Source organism: Agelaius phoeniceus, chromosome 16 (assembly GCF_051311805.1).
Source record: "Agelaius phoeniceus isolate bAgePho1 chromosome 16, bAgePho1.hap1, whole genome shotgun sequence".
NCBI classification, from domain to species: domain Eukaryota; kingdom Metazoa; phylum Chordata; class Aves; order Passeriformes; family Icteridae; genus Agelaius; species Agelaius phoeniceus.
Window position 1 is genome coordinate 9,219,187 of NC_135280.1, and position 25,918 is coordinate 9,245,104.

At 37.0% G+C, this 25,918-nt stretch overlaps 1 protein-coding gene across 4 annotated transcripts in view; it reads left to right on the top strand.

Moving 5' to 3' along the window:
* The window catches only part of SNX29 (sorting nexin 29), a 99,453-nt gene that overhangs the window by 59,898 nt on the left and 13,637 nt on the right, over nucleotides 1-25,918 (top strand). For all 4 annotated transcript variants that reach the window (XM_054643801.2, XM_077186745.1, XM_077186746.1 and 1 more), the window contains exon 20: nucleotides 10,792-10,931. In XM_054643801.2, the coding sequence (XP_054499776.2) occupies nucleotides 10,792-10,931 (140 nt within the window). The remainder of the gene's footprint in view (nucleotides 1-10,791; nucleotides 10,932-25,918) is intronic.

The window sequence follows — 25,918 nt, forward strand, 5'->3', positions numbered from 1 at the left end:
TGAATCAAGTTAGATATTTACTGAAGGAAAATAATAATGCTGGCAAGAGTCCGTGTATTAATTTTCATATCTGCTAGTCCCCATGCTGTGTATCTTCAACTAAAGATCTTTCAGTGCTGGTAGCAAATAGTTGTCAACATTTTTATGAGTATCCTGACAAGAATAAATGTTCTTTTTTCAATTAATTGCCTTGTTTGAGTAAAACAAGAAATACATTTGTTCCCTTGTGTCATGTGTATAAGAGAAATGTCATATATTCAGCGTATATTTTAATTATTTTTTTAACATGCAGACCAATTTCTTTAAAACTTACAAATTTCAGCTGCATTATTAACATTTGAACTGTTCAGGTTTTGTAATTTTAAAACATGTTCCCCATGTATCAGCCTGGTTTGTGATTTGCTCAGTATTTTCTATGTAGCTGTATATACCAAGATTTGTAATTTCAAACTGATTTTTCTTGCCTGAGATAGATTTTTTCCTTTTACCAAGCCTTCAGGTACTTTGGATCTTTTCAACTCATGTGTCCTTTCTCAGTGATTGTCACTGCTGCCCTCCTGTCAGGAATGGCCAGGACAGGCTGGGTTCCATGGGGTAGTGCTGCAGTGTGCCTGCTTCTGGGAAGCTCAGGAGGAGGAGCTCTACAATCACCACTTGATTGGAAAGGGTTCCCTGTAGGTTTTTGCATACAAATTTAAATTTTTAAAATACAATTTAAGTTTTTTCATTTAAGATAACGTTTAGCTTACATTTGGCTTCTGAACCTTTGCTGGTGTTGTAGTTGGTGTCTCTCAAAATAATCATTAAATATTAATACGTGAATATTTACTGGACTGACTAGGCTAATTTTTTAAATATTGCAGCAGCCTTAAAATCCCAGTTGCTGCTTCTACATTGGGCAGATTATAGTAATTGAGTAAAGATCTAATTAAGAATCCTCTTGCAAGACTGTTGTCCCAGTAGAGGGCATATCAAAATAGAAATGGTTCTTTAGTTCCACTGAAGACCTGAATTCACTGATTGTCTAAGTGAGGAGAAATTGAATCAGGTAGCTTTGCCCTGAGTGCTGACTTGACTGCACGATTTCCTCTGCTTTCCTTTAAAATGCTGGATCCCTCACATGGAAAGGATACACAGCACCTGGCTGAGATCAGAAGAGTGACTTTGCTGTGACTTCTCAGTTGCATTGGGGGAACAATACAGAACTCTAAGTGTTTCAAATGTTAATTCAATAAAATGAATACCTACTTTTGACCTATCAGTGGCTAACCTAAATTGTAGATTAATTTGTATATGTCTCTATTTTAAAAAGTTCAAAAATACCATGTGCATGTATTAAAAAAGATTCTATTGGTATATACACATACATGAGCATGTATATGACAAGATCAGACCCCATTTGGGATCTATAAGAACTTGGCCTCTGAAATGGATGTTGTGATTCTGCAAGTTCTGCTCCCAGGAGCTCTGTCTTTCTCCCACTTATGTCAGTGGAAACTTGCCTTTGCTCACAGAGTGCAGATGGATTCCTTTTCTTTTGTTCCCAACAGCAAAGCTGCTTTTTATCAGTGTTTGGTCTGTTTGCCTCTTGCTGAAGATAGTGAAGAGTTTAAGATAGGCTGCAGGATAACTATTTTAGGATGAAAAAGCAGAGAAGATAAAGATTTTATTGCAAGTAAAAGAAAACAATAGAGCTTGCTCTTGTGCTTACGGTGTTTATTGATTTTTAAGGAAGTTTGTCAAGTAGAGTTGTCTGGCTCTGTGTGTGTATATATATATGAAGAAATATATAAATATGAAGTTTATGTATATAAAAAGAAATTTCAAGCCATTCAAATTAGAGTTTGAGTGTTATATTTTTGCTGTTAAGGTTTCACATGGTGCCATTGCTGTGTAACCCCTGTCATCCATTTCCCTCCTGTAAAAGCTGATTGCCATTTTTGGTGAGCAGGCCCTGTCTATTCACAGACAGCATGCCCTTAAAGCTGCTTTTAGACCAGATGATGGAGGAACTGAAGTCCCTTTGGAAAGGGAAGCAGCATGATAGGAACAAGGTTTTTTAAGAAACACACACACACCCCTCCCACATAAAATATGTATTTGAAATGGGAAGTATAACAATTCCTGTTTAACTAGTACATAAACAACAACAGAAGACATATGGAATGTTTGAAATAGGATGGTGCAGGAAGAATCTTAGAGAAGGAAGTAATTTCATTTTAGATTTGGCTGTTTTTCTGTCAAAATTCAGCAAAACAATTCAGGGCATCCTAAAATTTAAGTGTGTGTTTGGCTTGCATTGAATCAGAAGTACGGATATATCTGCTTTTGTCCTCTGTGAGATTTAGGAGCTCACAGGAACCATCTTTCATCAGATTAGCTTGTCAAAGTCAGACTGGCAGGGGGAGCTGAGAAGAAAGCAAAACTTGTTAATGCACGTGGGACAGGGGGCTAAATAATGTTTCTTGGTACTAAGCTTAATATCCAATGTCTTGTAGTAGAATTGGTAGAAAATTATGACTCTCTGTTTCAGAATTGGGATACATTTATTAAAGGAGAAAAGCCTTCAAAATATAAATCCTCAAGTTATATGTTAAAAATTTGAAATTAAATATTGCTTTCCCTAATGCTGCTTAGCTATGATGTAATATAGAAGCTTAAATTCTGTATTATTCTTGACTTTCAAAGTAAGTAGATTTTAATTTTCAACCCTCTTAGTGGGCTTAACTAGTGTATTGACTTATTTTCATACAGTCTTTTGCCTTGGGGGTTATTGGAAAAACTGTAGCTAATATATATTTGACAGATGTGCTTGTGGTATAGTGTGGGTAAAAAGAGAGAAATGGACCCATTTGTGGGTATTATTTACATATATTACACAATATACAATTTGTATTGTGTTCAGACCAGAAAGGAACTCAAATTAATCTCATATATGGTTGTATGTGATAATTCTATAATTTACCACAGTTTTTGTGCCATTCTAAAGCCACAAAAGAAACTTTGTGCAGTAAATTCACTGTGTTACTTTGTAGCTGAAAAGTTCAATTCTCAAAGAAGCTTTAAAATAGCAATTGGGACTAAATGAATATAATCTGGTTTTCAAATATGTAACTTAATTGTGGTACCAAACAAATAGAAATAAAAATAATATGACTCTTGGTATAGTCATTAAGATTTCTAGTGACAGCCCACCTGTTTCCTAACACTGTCACCTGCACACTGAGGGGGAATACAGAATATTTCAGATTTTGAATCCAGATCCTCTGGGTTTTCTACTGCATAAGACTGCAGTTGATATTTTATGTATACAGCACTTAGAAAAGAGCATTCAGTTCTTCTTCATTTCCATTTTTTTGTCATATCAGTATCCAAGAGAAGAGAAATAAGTCAGCAGGAAATGGTTGGCTTTTATATGACAAATAGTTTATAGTAAATGCTTGCCATTGTGTGGCATGAAATGTCTGGGTTACCTGAAACTCGGCATGAAGGTTAAATTGAGCAGAGTGCAGAGCAGCACATTTCATTTTCAGGGCTTTAATTTAAAAGGTAAACAGTTCTCCAGCTTGTGCTTCTCCATCTCCATCAGAATGTCTCGCTGAATTAATCTGTTCATTTGGTGCTCAAGGGCACCATTTCAATGAAATAGTGAATTGAGTCATTTTCTTTTCAAGTTAGAAAAATTTCCTGCTAATTGCTGTTGAAGTTTAGGAAGAAGGAATGCAGACTATTTAGGGTCTACAAAACAAAACTTTGCCTGTCAAGAGATGTTTTTATTCTTGCTGTCTTGTAACGCTATAATCAAGAGAAGCAATTTATTCTAACAAATTATTGAATATAGAGCCCATAGAAACAGTTCAGATGGTGTTGCTTTGCATCATGACATTATGGGGAAAAAAAGGAAAGTAATTTACATGCTGCTTGGACAACTGCTAGATAAAAATATGGCAGTTTTATAACAACTCATGCGTCATTTAGATATTCTAGTAGCCTCCTGGTATAAAATGAAAATATAAAAATAAATTTTCTATATTTATTTCTTATTGTGGTGGTGATGCTAAATTACCAAGTTACTTGGATTAATAAACTTCCTTTCAGAGAAACCTTAACAGGGACACCTAATGACAAAAATAAAAGTAATACTTTCTTTTTTTGAATTTGAAATTTTACCCACATTTTTCCCTTTCCTTACATATCATTGTGCTTGATTTCACCTCTCTTCTCCTTCCCAAAATATATTGTTTTATAAATACTGGAAAATTTTAATCTTAGTTGCTATACAGCTTTTTGGGTAGTTGCTAGTACTAAAGATATTTATTGTTAATTTTTAAAAAAGAACACAAAATATTAAATACTTCAGATCATGTGAAATGCTGTAGGCACTTCCTGCATGAAAAATTTGGCTTTTTTCATTGTATCATGTAAAATATCTTTGCATGAAGGCACAATAAATTATGAGCACTTAATATCAATATTACTCATTAATTCAACTTGTATTTTAGAAAACAGAATCATCCCATCAGAATGTATCTGAATAAAAGTTTTGTTAAAGAAGAATCTAGAATTTTACATGAGAGTTAAGTTTTTGTTTCATTATTGATTTTTTTATCAATTTATTGATTTTTTTTTCATCACTGTAAGCTTACTGTATATAGAAGCTTGTACATTGTAAGCAGTGTATGTACCATGTTTCTAAAGGATTTTGAGGTGGGTTATTTTGTTGTTATTTTAAATTCAGAGTCTGTCTTTATTGGTCTTCAGGGCATTTTCAACCAGATCAAAGAATGAAATTAGGAAAGAAAACTGCAGTGTTGGAGAGAAGCACTGAACTGAGACACATTTTAACTAATATTGTTGATAGTTATTACTGTAATATAGGCTAGTGAAAAAATGGATCTCAATTTCATGAACTGTTGTGTTGTAGTTTGCAGAATCTCCTGAATCAAATTATAGGGTAGACTGCTAATACTTTATCTGAGGAGAAAACAGAAATAGTGTTTCCCTATTCAATAGCTGAGCAAGAGATGAGCCCTAGGGGTCTTGCTGCAGTTTTTTATTGATGCATTTTAATTAACAGTTGATTCCTGACCAGTTGACAAATTAACACATGGTTGGCATATGTCTTTAAATAACAAAATATTTAGATGACTCTGGATTTTATTAGCATAGCATTACCAAGTTCTTTTCCTGACAGTGGCATTAACCACAACAGTAAAAAGAGATCAGTTTTAGATTTATTCTCAAGCTTTCTTTTTTCTGTTGGCATATTTACTGATTAAAATGCTGCTTTGAATAAATTGGTGCTTGACTGAGGGCATTGCAGGACTGTAGCTCACACTCAGCATGTCTGCTGCTGGCTGGGTTTGCAGCAATGCCTTTTTCAAACTCCTTTATCTAAAAGCACTTTTCTGGTACCACTGAAATGAACCCAGAGCTGGAGATGGAAATGCATCAGCTATTTTAGTAGAGAAACACAGAGTAATAATTACAATTATGTACTAAATCTCTGTTTAAAGGAAAATAGATTTCTTTTCAAAACTGACAGTTCCTTGATTTCTTCTTTGTATCTCATCCTCTTAAATTGCTGTTTGTTCCACTGAACAGTAAATGGACAAAAAAATCTCACACTGGGATGGGGAAAATGACAATTTCATGTATTGTATCCCCTTGTTATGTTGTATAATGCTGGTCTGGTTCTGCCATACAGAATCTGGCAATATAAGTAAGATGGAAATTTTAACTTTATGTAGTTTCAATAATTTTGAGATGATTTTTGTGTAATATTGTGGCATCTGGTATATTTAGGGTTGGAAACTGTACCTTCCTAAAAGTTTTATGATGTTCTGCTTAATAGCTACTTAAGGACAGATGTACTGAAGTTATATTTTACTGTGATCTGTGTAAAGGTGTCAGTTAGTCTGTAAAGTGACTATTTGCTATATAACTTTTAATTACAAACTAGTGAGAATGACTCAGCAATTGAATTTTTAATTAGCTCCCATCTCAACTTCTGATTGCCAGCTTCATTTTGAGGTTAGCATTTGGTGCCTCATAAATAGATAAAAACTGATATGATAATTGTGCTAAGATTGGTTAGCCAAGGTGGTGGAAAAGATTAGGCTACATTAGAATAACCTAAATTAATTTCTGCATTTGCAGGTTCAACTTTGAATGGCATTATTGCCAGCTTAATTTAGGATGGGATGCATTGTGTGGTATCAGAGGCTGATTAAAGTCCTAAAGCCATATTTCCTTTTATTTCATATTTCCTTTTATCTTAATTGAGTTGGATTGAGGCCTCAGCTGTTTTGTTGTTTGGTTTTGTTTGGGTTATCTGTTCCCCTGTGCTGCCAGCAGGAGGTTGGTTAAATGCTAAGTAATGGTTAGAACCTTAGGAGCAGTGAGTTGATGTTGATTGCAGCAGCACCAAGCCCAGAATCTAAAAGTGTTTTATCTGTCCCTAAATCATGGCAGGTAACCATGGCAATCATAGCATTTCCAAAAGCTCCTGGAAAATATTTGAAGCATCTTAAGTGAGCTGTCCCATTAATAATGAAGAATATCAGTGTTTCACCATCTGTTCCATACTAGCAGTGTGTATAAAAGACCAGCAGTTGTGTGAAACAATTTAAACTGCAAGTGGGAATGAACTTGGCTTGTAATGAAAAACTGCAAAAGAACATGATAGAAAATATGGTGCATCAAGACTCTGCTTCTTGGTTTTACACCTTAACATCACCTTCTAATATATGTTGAGAGTCTATAACTTTTCCATTATCTATTAAAATATTTAGATATTTGTAATTTCATACTAGCATTTTGCTATGGGCAGAAGAGACGTGGCAAATTATCAGTCAAAAAGAAGCTCATACAACATTTTGGGAGACATGAATATTTTACCAGATGTGTTTTGATGCTTCTGTAATCTGAAGGAGTTTTTTGTTTGTTAACTGAAATTTTGTGGTCTCTTAATCAAAACTCTGTGCTCTTGAACTGTAGGCTAGTAAATTACTTTCAGTGTAGTTAGTGCAGAAACAGTAGCACCTTTATTTTTTAGAAAATATGCCTAAAAAACTTCAGTGAAAAAGTGTGTCTTTATTTAAGTACTGCTGCTTTATCTTTCTGTGTATGTATTTGTTTCCCTAAAAATGAAACAATGAAATCTAACCTTGAATAATGTGAGAATGCAAAGGTTTCTTGCAAATATATTGATAATTTTAACAAAATTGCTTTGTCCTCAAAGTACATTTCACATCAAGTGTATGTAAATGTGTATATTGAACCTTAGGGGAAGATCTTTGCTGTTTTCTGTGTGAGTACAAATGCAAATGTAGGCTTGTATCAACTCATACAATCACCAAAGACATGTACTAAAAGTAGGAGGTGGGTGTCACTGATACAAACCCACAGCAAAAAATTTCTCTGTATTTTTTGCTTGTAAATAAAAGTAGGTGTTTGTTTACGAGTTGGAATGTAAAGTACTACCTAGATTTCTGCTGTGGATAATTGGGCCCAATGAAAAGAAAGTTATAGGTACCTTTTTATAATTTAAGACTGAAAAAATTGGCCAGGCTTTGAGCCAGTTGTGTTTTTCTGTTACCAGTTGTTCTGTTTACTATATTGTGACAAAAACTCTTTATTACTGCAACAGCTTGGCAGTAACAGCTCTGTGCTTCAGTCTTTGCTCTGAGTAGCCAACCTGCTGTTGCAAAATGCACGTTTAATGATAAAGTGCAGACCTGGAGCTGAATCATTTTGACCTTGCTTTACATTGGTGAGGATAGCAAGCCTTACTACATGGTAGGGAATATTTCATGGTAGATTGCTTGGTGTTTGTTTTACAGATCAAATTCATGTCAGAGTAAAAGAACATTTTTAACTGTTTCCAGGCTGGGTTTTTATTTCTGTGGTGTTGTGCCTTTTTCTTGGACAAATGGCAGAAAAATAGTCATGTTATGAGCATTAATTTGTTCAGCTGTAAACAGCGAAAAGTACCTTCCCTAAGCATGTCCTGGCAGTCTTAATTAGAAAAGTCCTTTGTGACATTGTTTTCTGTAGTCAAGGAGACTCTTTAGAGTAACATAAGGGATGGAAAGTACCTACATTCAGCATTTGGCTCCTGTGTCTATAACAGAAGTCCTTCCTGAGAAAGATGGTTTTTGTTAAACACATTAGCAGTACAGAAGTAATACTAAAGGAATGCAACTTCTGCTTAAGAGAAAACTTAAACATAATTGAAATAATTTCAGAATTGAAAATACTGTTGTTGAAGATTTGTGACCAAAAAAACTTCAGAACTAAAAAAGTTGCTGAATGTGGTATTTAACAATGGAGATTTTATTGTGAAAACATAACTGACAGAAGCTATGGAATAGAATGAACAAGTGCAGTGAGGGCGAGGCAGCTCTGGGAGGGCTCTGAGCTGGGAGTGGCTCCTGGAGCAAAGCAGGATTGTCCAGCTATGGCACAGCCATGGGGAACTCCAACTGAAAGGGGCTCAGGTGCCAAATGCCCCCTCTGCTCATGTGGTTAAAGCTTCCACAAACTTTTTCTTCTTCCCAGACATCTCCCACGAGTCCCTGTCTTGTCTTCATGCCCGTGCAATTGGTGGCAGCAAAGGAGTGTCCTTTCAATGGGGTGATGTGGGGCTTTAAATCCTCAGAGAGGAGAGAGGGGAACACAAGGGCTCCTTGAGCCTCACCAAAGAATCCAGTGGGAACAAAGCCTTAGTGAAAAGAAAAAAAGTAATAACACAGGTGCTATTCAATGGTAATTGTTTAATTATTCAATGTTAATTATTCAATGCTAATTGTTTCATTAACATTGAAGACCGCATTTATTTATTATTATTATAGTTCTATTTTATGGTAATATTATGTGTTGTCATGAATTGAAATGTTTGCTTTAATATTCCCAACAGTTTGTCCCCTCCTGCAGCAGGGCAGGGGGCAGGCTCTGCTCTGCTCTGTCCCAGCAGCAGCTGCTCTCAGCTCTGGGAGCTGGGCAGGTGACCCTGCAGAGGGGCTTGGGGGCAGTTCCAACACCACAGCTTTGTTGGTTTAATAAAGGATGAGTTTCAAATCACCTGCAACACAACTGGTATGTTGCTGAAAAAATATGTGACTGATAAAAATGAAATAGCAAAGTATATAATAGATAGGGTTTTTTTTATTTTCACTTAGATCTCCACTGAATTAATTTATTTGATTAATGAATACATTAATTAATTTTTCATCACATTACTACATTGAATGAAATATATTAGTGTAGAACTGGAATGTTAAAACAGGACTGGACATCTGTGTAAGTTCAAATATAGAAAACAATAATAAAATTAATCTGTATATATTTTGGAATTTCATGAATTTAATTAAACAATGTAAGCACTGCTTAAGTTTTTGAAGTCTGTAAGTATGGATGTCTTCAGCAATTTCTTACATCTTACTTTATTATGTCCCTACAATTATGTCTGATTTGTTATTCCTAAAAATAAGCCTGTTCCTGGTAACTTCTAATAAGAGGGAGGAACAGAACAAAGTGTCAGTGAAGGTTCTAGGAATGCTACAGCAAATTCCTCCTGAACTTGAAGGAGGATCCCTGCTTTGATGGTGTTGTTCTGTTCTATCTAGGGAAGCAATAACCTTCAGATTTGCATCCCCTGCATGGCAGCATGGGCTGAACCTTTTCCATACAATGAATTTATTCAGTGTTGTCAAATGTATTTATGGTGTTTTGTTGGCGGCTTGGTTTTTCCCCCCCAAGAAACAAGAATTAATTTCAATGCCTTTTCTTACAGACATAAATAAACAGGTTGGATAGACACATCTTTTAGATAATGGTTGTTTTTGGGAGCTGTAGCTGTCTAATAATAGCTTTGGCTTTGTGCCTGAAGAACATCCTGTGCCATTTAACCCGGGTGAGCTGTGCCAGCCCGCCCGAGACAGAGCATAAAGCATCCAGCACCTGATGGCCCTGTGAGCCTGGGAGAGCTCCCTGTTCCTGGGAAATGTGGCACCTTTAGATTTTAGTCCATGTCATTGTCATCCCTCACAGGGAAAAGGTTTCAATGACATGGAAGTGATGGGATGCCTGGCATCTTGCTGGTTGTGATAAACTTTTCACTTCTAGGTCCATCAGCAGACCTTGGAGTTTATAGAACTATTCTATTTATTTGGGCCAACATAGTATAAAATCCTGGATCTAAAATGCTACAGAAACTTCAGTAAACATTTTAATGAGAGTTGTGATACAATATTGAAAACAAATCTACTATATGAAGACATCATCACAAAATAATTATTAAATAACATAAAAGTGCTGGACAAATACTTGTCCATTCTGGAGTTTGTGTACCCAGCATCTGAAAAGTGTGAACTGGGGAGACATTGTGGGAGTAAGTCAGCATTTCCTCCTGCAAAGACTGGTGATTCTGGATCTCAAAAAAAATTGCATAAATTTTTATGCCACAGCCTCTGTGCTGCTGTTCTGCTCTGCCTCTCTAAGATTGCAGTGGTTTATGGTCCAGAGAAGACAGATTCTGCCAGGGAGAGGATCTGACATCCTGTCAGTAGATGTTTTTGTGAAATCAGATTTTATTAGGATTCATGATTTTCCTTTATCTCTAAGGATAGAGTCAAGGGGGTTTTGCATATTGCCAACATATTTATATAGCCATAATAACAGAGATCTTCAAAATATAGATTTTTATGCTTACCAGGACTGTTTAGTTACATGATGAAGTTGAGAAACATGTTCTTTGTGCCATTTATATTTTTTCCTCTCTATTTTTAGGATGCAAAGTTTGTGGAAGAGCGACGCAAGCAGCTACAAAATTACCTAAGGAATGTAATGAACAAAATTATTCAAACTGTGCCAGAATTCACAGCCAATCCCAAAAAAGAGACACTTATTCAGCTGATGCCGTTTTTTCTGTAAGTATCTGTCAAGTACTCAAGAAAATATTAATTTTTTTTTCATCACAGATTAATTTAAAATATAATGCTAGCATCTCCAAAATCTTTAAATCAGTGCTTTTTTAAAAATAGAAGGCTCCTGTTCAGATTGCAGGTGCTTTTATTATAGTTAAAGATATATATGAGAAATAGAGTATTTTTTTGTTTATTTAAATGAGATTTTTAATGAAAATCACAGTGTAAAGCTTTCAGAAGTACCTAAATGACTTTAAAACCTGCATCCATACATGCTCTTTAAACATTAGATATTTTCATTTTTTTTTTTTTGGTCTTCCTTAGTTTTGGGGACTTTTTTTCTTCTGTGGGATTTCTATTATTTTTTAATCTTTGTTTTGGGGGATGGGGGTAGAGCACTATTAGGGTCCTTACTAACCAAATAAAAAAGTCAAGCTGTTGAGCTCTTTTTAGCTGGATTTTGCTGTCTCATGATGCATGTTTGATTTCACTGATGTTCAGGTTGAATATGTCTAGAAATAACTTCACAGTTATCTGTCAAGAATCTCAAACCCTTTGATATGCCATCACACAAGGGGTATAATCTGGTAAAGCTGTCCCTTTTCCCTTTAAACTTATTTCTTCATGTATCTGTAAATATTTAAAACTATTTAGGAAAAAATACTGATGGAAATTTGTTTTTGAAAGTCTTGTTCTTTCACTAGTGATTTTTCAGTGTAATGGTTTGTCAGTCCTACACCTGTACAGATTATGTGTAGGTTGAACACTCATTTATGGTAAGTCCTCGTGTGAAATTTGCTGTCCAGGAGCCTCTGCACAGGGATTGTGCATCCATGCCTGTGAACCCATGGGTGGATCCATTTGCAGCTTCAAGACCAATTTCAAATGAATATGTTTCATCACAGCACACATATTTAGTTGTATTATTGCCTGGTCTTTTGCAGAGTGTGTCAGATTTTCAAGTTGAAATTGCATTTCAAGAAAGCTCTATTTATTAGAAAATGTAATAGATGAGTAGAAGAATGCCAAGATGCATCTTGTGGCATTCATGAGTTTCCAATTTTTCTGTGGATTTGAAATCAATTTGATGAGACATCTTGCTGATGATGTTATAAATGGTGAATGTTTGTGGGGAAAACTTCTTAAGAGACTTGCCTTTTGCTCCCTAAGAACTTATTGTCTAGAATTTGACTAAGAGCTGAGAAATGGAGACATGGAAATGGTTTAAAGTTCCAGTTGAGGTGCCCATGTGTAGCTTTTTTTTGAGCAATTTAAAATAATTTATCTTTTATGTTATACTTAGTTTTGCTTTTTAAAGAAGAGGGGGGCAAATACTAAATACATTTGCAATTGTAAAATGTAATTGTAAATGCCATTATACTCCTTCTCCTGTGTTTTTAAAAATCTTAATACATTATTGTTACAGAAGCAGTTTGTTTATTTTTTGGTTCTGAGAAATGACATTTCCAGAACAGTATATTTATAATCTCCTGGCCACTTATGTCTAATGCAGGAGGGGAGAAAAGTGTCCTCTTACTCCTCAGCCCTAAACAATTGCTTTCTGGTACTTAGTTTTAGCTCTTTTCTAACTTCTTTTAATGAACAGCAACATGAGATCTAAATTCTACTTAGAATTTAGATCTCATGTTGCTGTTCATTAAAAGAAGTGCCAGGTATGGGGACCTGCACAGGACCAGATTAAAATCACAATTCCTGTAATGGGTTCTGCCACTGCTGCACAAGTCTGAGTGAGCACCATGTCCCTGTTATAAAACCCTCCAACTCTATTTCTTCTAGTAAATGTAATGTAGGGAGAGAGTCAATCAATTTCACAGAAAGAGCAAAGATTTATTGAGAGCACATTTAAGTTCCAGTATTCTAGGGGTACAATTTAGTTAGTGAAGCATTGTGTTACAAAATAATGCAGTTATCTCTGAGGAGAGAGACTTGCTGAAAGAAATTGGCCAACACCATTTATCACCCATTCCTAAACACCTCTGTGATGTGATGCACTGCACTGCTGCTAACCTTGGTGTGGGTGTTCCCCAGGTGGCAAAAAAACTCTTTATTTTTAGAGATTTTTTTTTTATTTGGCAATTTCATAATTCTTAACACATTGCAAGAGACAATGGACTGGAACGTTCTATGATATCTGAACATTATGGCAGAGATTCTGTTCCTACATGTATCTGTGAATTATTTCCTGAGAACTTTTTCTTATATAACAAGTGTATCAGCATTGTCTCTTGGCTAAAGTAGATAGTTTTCTCAGGGAATACTAGTGGGATTCTGGAAAAATTCAGCTGTTGAGCAAAATAACTACATTCCTCATCTACAGCAGCAGACAAAATGGCTTTTTAATGCATTTTACTACTGAGATATGAGACTCTTCTGCAGCTACAGCAGCAGCATTAAATTAATAAAAAGAACCTTTCTAAAATGTGCTCCTTCTATCAGTGTCTGAAAGTGCCATCATTTCTAGGCTATTTGAACTCTCCATGGCCTTTATTATCTGGGAGTCATGACCTGGCACTTCTGGGGGTTTAAAAAGCATCTGAAAGAAAATGCATTTCAGTTCCACTTCAGATTGCCAACTTCTCCAGTACTATCTTTCCATAATGGATTTTGAGCTTCATCAACAGGAGATCTGAAATATCTTGGAGTCTGTGAATTGTTTATTATTTTAATCAGTTGTAACCTTTGTACTGTACTTGCAATTTTTCGATTCTGTTAGGTTTAATGATATTTTACTATAAACCAGTGTAAATACATACAGAAATTCTGATATATTTAATTTTTCTCTGTAGTACAAATGTATGTACAGTTAGTTGCATCTTTGTCAGTGAAGGAGTAATTACAAAACATTGAGTTATTAGTCCTAGTACTGTGCTTTAGGCAGTAGTGGTACCTCAGTCTGGGGAAAAAAATTAGAGTCTTGATACGAATAAAAGATCTCCAGAGCATTAGATGTGTCTGTTAGGATGTGGGGGGAGAGAATGTAAGAAAATAAAGATAGTGCAGAAGGTAATCTGGCCCCTGAGGAGCTGCAGCTGTACTAATGACTAAAGATTAGGAACAGGCCTGCCCTTAACAGGCCACAGCTGTGCCCAGTGAGGGTGAGTGCTATAGAAGAGTGGGGTGGCTGGGTGAGGAGGGAGTTGGAGTTTGTTGGCTGTGCTGTGAGGAGGAAGGGGTCAGTGCTGTGAGGAGCTGCCCATGAGAAATCACCAAGAAGGTATGGGAGCTTTACAGTAAAATGACAACATTAGGAAACAATGAAATGTAAAATAAAAAAAAAAATATTTGATCTTAGAGAGTTTCTTCTCACTGCAGAATTACATGATCAGGCTTCAGTGCGCAGATGAAAAATCCCATTAAGGTTATGTCTGATTAGGCATCCTATGGATAGAAATTACAGGGTCAGTTTTAATTAATCACTTTTAAGACCTGATTGTGGTCTTAAAATATGATTATGGTGAGCAGAACATAAGATTAATATCTCTAAGACTGAATCCACTGTTAATGAATATTGCCAGAAATTTTAATTGTTTGTTCCTTTGGGAATTCCTCCCTTTCAAGTGCAGTGGTCCCATACAATCAGGCATAGATCTGACAAGGAAGAACATTTACATTGATCTGTATGAAACAGCCTGGACTCTTACAGAGGAAGGAATTTTTTTTTTATTTTGAAACACAGCTAACAGTTTGCAGTACAATGATGTGATGGGTTTGCTACGTTTCTTCCCACTGTGGTATCAAATGCTCGTGGTGACTTGTGGAAATGTCTTGTTCTGAATCCTTGTGCTGTGAACTGTCATTGATGTATTTTTTCTTTTGTCTTTCTCTACCACTTGTAATCTCATTTTGTATCTTTTTCAGTTTTGATTCTGTGTTAGCTCAGTCACAGGATTGGTCAAAGAGTTTCCCTTAGAATCCACTTTCATGTCTTAATGTAAAAAATAGTTTCTGACTCTGCTAATTTGTCTTACATGCTGAATAAAAAATTCTTTGCAGTAATAAAATTGACATCAAAAGATAAATTTTCAGTCCATGTAGAGCAGTACCTAAATCAAGAATTGGCACTGCTGAATTGGATTGCTACATCTGCTGGCTGGTGAAGGCCTTCCTGCTAATACTTACTAAATGAACATTTATTTGCACTTATTGGTTCACTATGGATAAACAAAGCTGGTTATAACAAGTGCAGTTGTTTTAATCACATTTTTATCAATAAGAAAAATTATCACACACACTTAGCTCTCAGTAAATATATATAAAACCAGGAGGAATCTTTGGCAACAAGAATCACATTTCTTTGGACCATATAACTGAGTCTTTCAATATAAATCTTTATATAGATTGTATGATTTCAAGTCTGGAAGAAGCTAAAAGCTTTAAAAAGTTGGGAAAAAGAATTCTGAAGTTCTGTGATGGTCCAATTTTCTATCTCTCTGGTTTCTGTATCAATTGTCCTAATTTTGTAGAAGAGATTTTCTTTCCAAGGTCCTCATAATGGGCACAAACTGAAATGCAGGGAAAGTAATAAAACCCCTTTTTTCCCCACTGTGAGGGAGATGGAAGCCTCCAGCAGTTTGCCCAGAGGCCGCTGACTCTCCATGCTTGGATTTGGCAGGACCCAGCCCTGGGCAGCCCTGTGGGGATTGGCTCAGTGATCGCCATGGGTGCCCTCCAACCTCAAACCTTCTGTACATCAGGAATGTAAGCCTGAGTTGTGTTTTACATCCACCTTGCACAAAGAAGTGTTGGCTAAATTACAGCTGCTCTCATAATGTTTGTTACCTGTGAGCAAAGCAAAGTCTGAACATGGGAAGCTCCTAAACACAGAGCCCACTTGGTAGCTGTGCAGAGCTCTTCAGTGGGAATAATCCCACTTTGCTGGTTCTTTTGCGTTGCCACTGCAAATGTTTAGATAAAAATGCATGCAAGAATGGTATAAACACAATTTTGTGAAAGTTTTCCTGGATTGCTGTGCTAAATACTTTATCTCATATTGTAGGCCACAGGTACATGCTACAGTGGTTTCTAAATAACAATTTTATGTTCTGCTGAGCTGCAAAGCTGGACATTTATTCCCTTGTGGGAGCTGCTCAAACAGATGCTTTAACAAAAGCAGGGAATCTGCTCAGTAAATCATCAGCAGATTCTGTTGTCTGCAGGATGTATTTGAACACCAAAGGAGTCATCAGTTCTTTGTGATGATTAGAGGATTGTAATTTTCAAAAAAATATGTTGTCTCCATTTCCCCTGGGTGACATTACTAGGAGCATATTTGATAGCAGAAGTTGTGTTCTTAGGTGTTTTGTGTCAGTTGTCTTTGAGTCACCAAGTTAAATGGTAGTGAAAAAAATACTATTTCTACCTCTTTCTCATTTTGTAAAATGTTTCCACTCTCTTAGAAGGTAAAGTTATGAGAAATGTGATGGAGAGAGACTGATAGGCAAATTTCAGTGCCAGCCAATCAGCAACTCAAACAAGAATGTCATCCTGGGAATACTCCTCTCAGATTTATTTAGCACTGAACAGTGTTTAAAGGCAAGTATGTGCTATATTGGTCTTGCACACTATGAAGTTAAAATACTGTAGAGGAATAGATGTTTGTTCTGAAAGAATTGAAGAATTTTGGTTTGGTTTGGATTTGGCAGTTTTCTCATCTCTGTTTCAGTTGCACCTGTCAGTGTGTCATTGAGAACATTTAAATGTATATATTAGAGGTATTATGAGAGATAAAAAGAACATTAACTTCTCTACAATACCATTGCAAGTATTAAAATGTTGCTGCCAAGTAGAAATGAAATAAATCTTCTAGGAAAGTTACTGTGAGGCTCCTGTAAATGTTGTATTTCTGGGTTCATTTTAAAGAAATTGACAAGTGACCCTTTTAAAGTTAGGTTTGAGATATTTTAGAGGGATAAAAACATTTGCTCAGACTCAAAGTTAACTACAGATTAGTGTAACAATTATATTTCATTCAATAACTTCATCCCCACAAGGGATAGGTCATGTACAGCAGATGTGGCCCACTTTTAGTGTAAAGAATGAACCTAAACCTTTTCACAGAAAGATGAATATTAGTTAAAATAAGATTTTTGAATACACAGACATGAATGTATTTGCATATGGAGATAGAGGTGTGACTGTTGTGCTATTATTGCATCTTCAGATAAACAGTAAGATGAAAAGCAAATAAGCAGTCCCTGAAATTCTGTAAAACAATATTGAAGCAAAGCAAGGAAGTTTTAAATACCATTTTGAATTGGTTGATTTCTCAAAAACTGAGTTGGTGATGGCATGACACTTCTTAAACAGAACCAGAGGACACAGTCTCAAGCTACATCAGGGAAGGTACAGGTTGGATATTAGGAAAATTTTTTTGCTGAAAGAGCACTGGAATGCTCTTCCCAGGGAGGTGGTAGAATCACCATCTCTGGGTGTGTTTAAAGACAGACTGGCCATGGCACTTGGTGCTGTCGTCTGGTTGAGGTGTGAGGGCACAGGTTGGACTCAGTGATCTTAGAGGTCTCTTCCAACCTCATGAACCATCAGGGTGCACATTGTGCCTTTACTGGAGTGAGTGGCAGCCCTCAGCTGAAGCCTCCTGCAGTGCTGGGCCAGGTTGGTGCTGGGTGGCTGCCCTGGGGACAGCCTGTGCCACCAGCTGGGCACTGCCTGGCTCCAGTGCCCCCTCAGCACACCCCAGCTGTGCTGTGTGACAGGAATAACCTCTCTGATGGAATAGGCACTCTGCAATAAAATGCACATGAACAAACTGGAAATAGCATTTGCTTAAATATGGGACTTTTAATTAGTAAAGCACCTTCTAATGCCTGAAACATGCTAATGAAACTAATTTATTGCTATGTTAATTGATTGATCTAATGTAGAGACATTACACAATATTTATCTTTCAGTTGAACGGTGTTGCCAAGCACTGCTGATTGTTGAAGTAAAAATATCTTAGATATCTAAAGTTTGACGATCATGTTCAGATAATGCAGAAGTTTCAGTGCAAAAATGTGATATTCTTTTGTGGGATTTTCGTTGGTGGTAGAATTAAAATACTTGAATTTGAGTGGATTGTTTTTAACAAACATAGAGTTGTCTCACTGTTATTCTTGGGTTCTGCATTCCTCACTCTGTAACTGACAGTTTTGGTTTTAGTCTTTCATAACCTATGATGCTTGACATCAGACTTAAAAAAAGCATCATGCATGTTTTGATCTAAGTGAAATGTGAAGAAGTAGGGCAAAAATTGTTTGGTCAAAGTATATGAAAATTCAAACTTTCATCTCTTTCCCTTCTGTAAGAATTGCTTGTTATGATGTGTTCTGTGGTTTTGCACATATTGAAGATGTGTATTACATGGCATTCCTCAAATGTCTTAGATTTTTTCCTTTCCCTGCTCTGGGTAGTTGAGAGTGAAAAGAGGAAAGAAAAAAATACATCAGGAGGAATAGAAAGAGTGATAAAGTGGGCAAGAAAATGCAGGAATAAAGAGACATGGGATGCCTGATGTTTAAGGCAAGAGGGATTGAATACTGTAAGTACCTGTGGATAAACACTGGTACTTCAGGCTTACTAGAATCATTTGGCTTTATACAGCTGGTTTTATTCAAAGACATGAAGATGATATGATTGTAGGTTTTCATTTTACAATGGATCTGTCTGGGCTTTGGCAGGTGATTTGTGAAATAATTAAAGCTTTGTATAACACATGAAAAACCTGGCACACATTCCCATTGATTATTCAGGTGTGTCAGGGAGCATTTACTGCAACTCTGCTGCTGCTTTGAACAGGGCTAAGAGCTGTCCTACATCCTCTGATTTTGTTCTTACCAGTGGTTTGACTTTTTAAATGGTTGGAACAGGTTCTAAAATCTCTCACCTCAGCTAGGGAAAGGCAGTTATCATGTCAATACCATTAATAGTAGTCACAGTCTTCAGACAGTTCCTGCAGATAGAAATATATTCCAAATACCCATCAGCACTTAAGATATTTGCTGACTTCAACTTGGTTTTGCTGTTAGTAGTTTTACAGAAGTTAGCAGTCAAGTAACTGCTCCCTGGAATTTAAATGACATTTTTTGATCGGGAAGAATATTTTGCATAGTCCCTAATGATTTGCATGGGGCATGTAGAATAACCAACAAGATATGCCTTTTGTATCAAAACATTGTAATCCTTTACATGTCAGATAAAAACTAAACAAAGTCAAAATTTGGAGTCAGAATATATGTTTTGATATCTTTAAAACTATTTTGTCGTTGCTGATTTTCTTCTTAATTGTTAAAGTAAAAAGGACTAGAAAATCTGTTTGGTTTTCTTAGTTCTTTATTTCTCTCAGCTGCATTTCTATAGGTTGTTTCTTTTCTAGCAGGTGGTCTTATTAAATTTGCCAGCAGTGCCCAATGCAAATAAGTTTTATTCAGGTGAAAGAATCTGTTTATGTCTCTTGAAGTTTTCTTCCTTTTGCTCCCCATTTCTTGCTCTCACTTGCATTTTCTCAGTCTTGCACCACTGAGTCAGAAGTGTTTGAGTATTCAGAAGTACAATTGCAAGGACTTAGTCCTGCAGGGCTGGGTAATAGTGAGAGTATTGCAGAAACACATCCCCCTAAGCTCACCCTAATGAAACACCTCAGTGTTGCAGTGTTCCAGGACTGAGACACCTCAAAGGAAAGGTGTTTGTCACTTCTGTCTTGGTGTGATGCTCAGTAAAGCTGGGGTGCCCTTCAGCAGCTCCATAATGCTGAAGGGGTTTATGTATTGTATTTATTGCCCCAGTGTTGAGCCTTAGCATAAAAAAAAAATCACTTCACTTTGAAATAGTGTGACTTACACCAATTACCATCTTAATAAAGACAGTGAGACTTGCTTTGCTGAGTTAATTGCTAGGAATTGTTCAACAGGCCTCACAAATAGGAGTTTATGAGCATATTTCCATCAATTAGATTTTTATCATGCTTCTTTATATTCTGAGTGACCTTTATGGTGCTTATGAGAAGAATAATTTAGTGCATACTGTACAAGGATTGAATACTCTCCAGTCACCATTGGAAACATTTGAGGGCTTGTGATCTTTGCAATCACCTTGGAATAAACTTTTGTTTAATGCTGCCTAAGAAAAATAAGAATTATGTTTATAATTACTGAAACAAATGACAGAGAGGCTATGCTATGATATTTCTTTTGGATGTGTGGGAATATGCAGGAAATGCTCTCCATTGCATTAGTTGAAAAAATGGGACAAAAATAGAAAGTAGATCAACAGCAACAGTTCTAAAGCACTTTGTGTGTTGCTAACTGGTGAATATTGGTTTCCTTTATAATCACACAATTTATAAAGCTCTGGAACAAACAGAGAATATGTTGAAAACAGCCATGGTCAATGTAAGAGCAAACTTCAGTGCTGTACAAAAGGAGCTTTTAACTGTGCTGTGCATTTTGTGACGTTCAATTCCCATCTGTCTTTTGCAAGGAACTGGCTGGATCAGGATGTTTTAGAATGTTTTTTATTTATTTTTTTTTCATTGAGCCCCATGAATTCTATCATCACTTTCTATCCTTTTTGCTCTGAGTTAACAACAGGCTTTGTAATGAAGGATCATTCTGAGGGATGAGTTGTGATTCTCAGCAGCACATCCTTCTTCCTTGCTCCTTTGCTGCTTGTCAACAAACTCAGCAAGTCCTTAGCAAAAGACAGGGTTTCCAAACTCTGGGGTTTGTGAACTTGGAGCAGTGCAAGAAGATAGTAAGATTTTTCTGATAAAAGAACACAGAGCCAGTTAAGTTTTGTGTCATTACAGCAGTGATCCTGTTTCCTTGGTTACAAGTCACATGTACTCCCTTGTTAAAAAGTGAATTCTTTATACATTCAAGCATTTCTGCACTGAGCAGGTGTTTCTGAAATTGGTAGCAAAAATGGGCTCTGGAGCCAGGAAAGAAAGTTTCACTTTGGAGGTTGGGCCCACCATTCCTGTCAGCATATTTACTGCACACTCGTGTCTGGCAGGGAGTTGCCAAGGTGGATTTGGTGAGCTAAATCAGAAACTGTTTCTAATTTGAAACACACAGAAAAATCCTGCTTCTATTTTGTCCCTACCTAACTCATAAACAATGGATCCAATATTTTTTAAATCTCCTTATGCCATTTTTGGATCTGGAACAAATTTTTGCATCTGGGCTATGAAAAGTGGAATGCTGGAAATGCTAATATAGTTAAGTGTGCAGGACTTCAAAGTCCTGTCCTCATTTTTGATAGCATGAAAGCACTTTACTGTGGGATAAAGTATGGAACAGTTTACTTTTTTTTTGCTTTCAGTTATGTTGACAGCCAGCTTTAGACCTTTTCTTTTAGTGTGGTGTGGTTGTCGTGAGTAAAAGAATAAAGATGCTCTTGTCAGATGAGCCTTATGACAGCTGCACCTGACATTCAAATATAGAATTGCTGCACCTTTCTTGTAAGCACTGTGGTTTCTACCAATATTCTCACTTTATTCCCTTCTGATTTTTAGCAGTGGTTAATATATTGAATTAATGACATACAGGAATAGAATTTAACCCAAGAAAATGTCATTATCATAACATGTTAAAGGGCACAGCACAGTGTCAAGATGTTAGTTTAAATTAATTTAACAGCAGTGCATAAAACAGGAGAAGTCCAGACTGCAACAGTGCAGTTGTTCATTCTTTTAAGTGGAGTGACTTGATCAGTAGGAACTTTCAAATGAGGTTTTCAGCCTGGGGGAGTGTACTGAAAATACTGGAATTTTTCACAAAATATATTTGGGAAGGTAGAGCAATAGAATAAAGATTTGTCAAATACTGAGTAGGATTTGCTCAGGATTTACTGAGCTTGGGCAGTGTCACACTGTGATTGAGGTCTGGGTGGCTGAAAACCAGAGTGAGTCAACAGGGGCTTGAGGCCTATATTGTAATAAAGGGAATGTGAAACAAGGGCAAACTGAAACATGAGCAGGTGAATTGATTTGAAATGGATGACTTGATGTTCTTAATGAAGGAGGGAATTGGTTTCCATGGGGAGCTGTGGGAATGATGATTTCTGGACAACAGAGATTTGACTCACCAACATAGAAACAACTTAGCTCAGGAGTTTGTTGAGAGAATAATTGGGCATAACCAGGAGCAAATCATAGCTGGGTTTTAGTAGGTAACAGTCTTGTGGCTGGCAGTCTGAGCTATTATAGAAAGAAAACTGGAGAAAGGAGGGAATACAAGAATAAATTGTATAAGAGTAGAGGAGTGCTGTAAAATGTAATAGGAGCAAGAGACTGAGTGAGACAGTTTGGACTGATTGAAGAGAATGTATGTTAAAATGAGGTGGAAAAGGGAAAATGGCGGAAAAGAATGTAGAAAAAGAGCACTTACACAGGATTTATTTTACTGCATTTTATGCACACGTAGAAGAAGCCATTTCATTAGAAGGGTATTAGGATTTTTTTCATTTTTTTGAAATAGCAATGGTAGCTGAGCTAGCAACCAAAGGTGTTCACCACAGGCACAGAATTTTTATTTAAACACTACTGTAGGAAGGTATTTTGCCTTCTGAAAACAAACCTTGAAAAAAATATACATGGGTGATTCTGGTACTTTAGAATATTCTTACAGTGTCTGAAGGTGCAGCTCCATGCAGGCTGTTGGGCTGGGCAGGTCTGGTGCAATGAGCACTCTGCATTCAGTGCTGCCCATGTACAGAGCAGTGTCAGTGCCTGGCGGGGGAGATCCCTCTGCTTGGGTTATCTGACCAGCCTGGTGGGCATTCAGTGCTGTTCTCTGTGTGCTGGGACAAAACTGCCTCTCATCCTTTAATCCTCAGCTCTGCAAGCTTCCATTCTCAGTTTCATAGCCTGAATATATTCTTGTGAAGTGCCTTCAGCATAATTCAGGATGATTTTTTTAAGTACTGGAAACTTGGAAAATGCACAGGATCTTCTATCTTCAACTTCATTGTCTGCATACTTTAAAATAAATTTTTGCTTATGCAAACATTTAGTAGATTCTGAGTTAATTTATATGTTGATCCTCTCCATTCCAGCAGTATATGTACTCTACTCATCCTGAAACCCTAGAATCTGGATTTCCTCAGTAGGAAACAATTTCTTTCTACAGTTCTAAAACTCTGCTGCAACTGTTCATTGGTATCAGGATAGTGTTAAAGGATATATGAAATTATGAAATGTGCATGTGTGGGGCAGTGTGTCAGGCACACACAGATACTCACAAAATCAAATCCAGGTAGCAATTTTAGTGATGCTTACAATGCAGGTATTTGTGATACTGTCTGTGTCAGGTTACTGTGCTCATTCTCCAGGGCTAAGGCATGAACTCTGGGAGGATGTAGGCAGGAGGTCCATGTGATATTTGTGATATTGGTGTGTCAGGTTACTGTGCTTGAGCTCTGTGGGAGGATGTAGGCAGGAGGTCCATGTGATATTTGTGATATTGGTGTGTCAGGTTGCTGTGCTTGAGCTCTGTGGGAAGATGTAGGCAGGAGGTCCTTGTGCCTTGGGAGCCAATCCCCAGGGGACAGGGCCCCTCCTGGGCAGGGCTGTGCTTGGCTGGGAGCACTTTGGCACCTTGGGCTTTGTGCTTTTGCCTTTTAGCTGTGGCTGCTGCTCAGGCTGTGCCAGACCAGCTCTGCCAGGCCTGCCCAGAGCCTCAGTGGCAGCCCCACTCCCCAGATTGTCTGTTCTGCTGCTCTGTGCTGGGCTAAAGAGCTCTTGGTGCTGTGTTTGTCTCCAAAAGCAATGCCACAGTGTTGTAACTAAATCTTGGATAAAACAAATGCATGTTTTAGTTCTCATGCAAAATAATGAGTCAAGAGTTACAAAGCATAACCATGAAAACAGTGAAACACAAACCAATGTCTGTAAACCTGCTCTCCATTACCCTCCTAGTCTGCACCTGATTACTGACAACTGTACAACATTGACATCAAAATTTTCATGTTTGAAAGAGTTTGACATCTCTACAAGATTGATAAAACTTTCCTGGTGAGCACATAGAACATATTTCTACTTGAATAGCTAAGAAATGTAACAGGCCATTTTGTTTCTTCTTCCCTTCCAGTAATAGTAGTTATTAAAGATTCAGATTCTGTTTTGTTCATTAACAAGTATACATAATTTTTAAAGGAAGCTAGCTAGTGAAAGTAAGCTTTTACTATCTTTGCAATTGTCTAGTTATTTCCTTTTACTATGTAAACCAGTTTCTGGCATGATTGTCTGAATAGAGTTCTTTTTTAAAAATTGCTTCAATGATACACCTAATTTAATGAAAAAGAGTTTTATTTTCTATGTGTTAGCCTTATTTTTCTTGTAAATGGGGCTAGACATGTCTGGACAGTTTATTTCCCAGTTATCCTCTTTGTCTGTAACAATTTTCTCCATTATTCTGCTGGAATTGACTTTTTCAGAGCAGGAGAGCACAGAGGAGTTTGCAGCTTGGTCAATCAATAGCTGAGAATGTGCTAAAATGCTGGGAGTGTAAGCAAGTGCAGATGCCCCTGTGTTCTTGCTGTCCTTGCTGTATGACAGTGCCTACCTTCCAGCATATGGGACCTCTCATACTTTGAGCTACCAAAACTGTGTCTTTTTGTCCCTTTTCAGTCAAAGCCCCCAAAATTAATACAATGTTTTAAAATAGGCACTGAATTTGCAATATGAAAAGCCCACAAACATATAGAATTCGGTTGCATCATAATGCACATTTTGATGTAGCATCAAAGAGCACCAGACTGACCAAAAAAAAAAATCTAAGTAAATATTTTAATTTGGTGTGAAGATAAATTTTTTCTCAGTATATTTTTTTAAGCTGCTGAGCAGGTGAGAATGCACTAAATTGCCTCTGTATGACTGCATAATGGAACATGTGGAGGGTAGGAGCCATTTACTGCACAGTTGTTCAGGACTGGCTCAGGTGCCTGTGTCACGTGCACACCCCACAGACACCTCTGATGGAGCTGTGTAATGTTCTTTTCACAATATTTGCCCTTCTTGAGCCAATTTCCTGGCCTTACCCAAATCTACATGAGTTCCCTGTAATCAATTTGTGATTTTTTAAAGCTTACTTTTTGACCTACTAAATCCTGCAAAACAGTTTGTAATATTTATTCTACAGCTGCATTTAAACTAGCTGATCTATAATTGCTTGTTAAGTTTCTCTTTCTGGAGCTTATTTTAAGAAAGTTGCCAGCTTTAGATATTCACAGTCAAATCTCAGCATATGAAGATTGCATAACAGCCAGTTCAGGAGATGTATTTTGGAGAACTTACAGGTAGGGGAAGGGAACCATCTGCAGGTCCCTGACAGAAAACAAGTTTCCAGCAGAAAGTGTTTTGAACACTGTTGATGTGAACATGTTGTTTTGTAAGGAGCCATCTGGGCAGCCAGAGCAATCTGTGTGCAAGTGCAGATGGATCTGGGATCCAGAACCCCGAGCTGCCTCTCCTGCTCCTCAGGACAAGGCCCTGGGGACTCCCTGGGAGGATGTGCTGACCCCTGCACCAGCCAGCCTGGATCCCCCAGCTGAGCTCTTTGTGGCAATGGCACAGTGCTGGAAGGAGGAGAAATTCCTCAAGTTCATTCTTCATGCAGCTGAAAGCAGGGTGCAGGTAGGTGGGATGGCAGGAGGGCTCGGGGCACATGGGATGCTGAGCTTCCCTTACTGATAAGTTCTCATAGCCCACTGCTATTCTAGTGCTGTTTTTTGAAATTAGAATTTGAAACATACTGCTGAAGAGGGAATTATTTCCTTAAATATATGTTCACAGAATGAATAGAAACTGATTAATGGAACTGAAAGAAACCAAAGAAAATAATACTGTATTTATCATATCTATTGTATTTATAATATATTTAGAAGTTGCATAGCATGAAACTGTGGCACTTAGATGTTTTTGAAGCCATGCTATTCTCACAAAAAGTGAGGTTATTTCTACTCCTGGTTTTCTC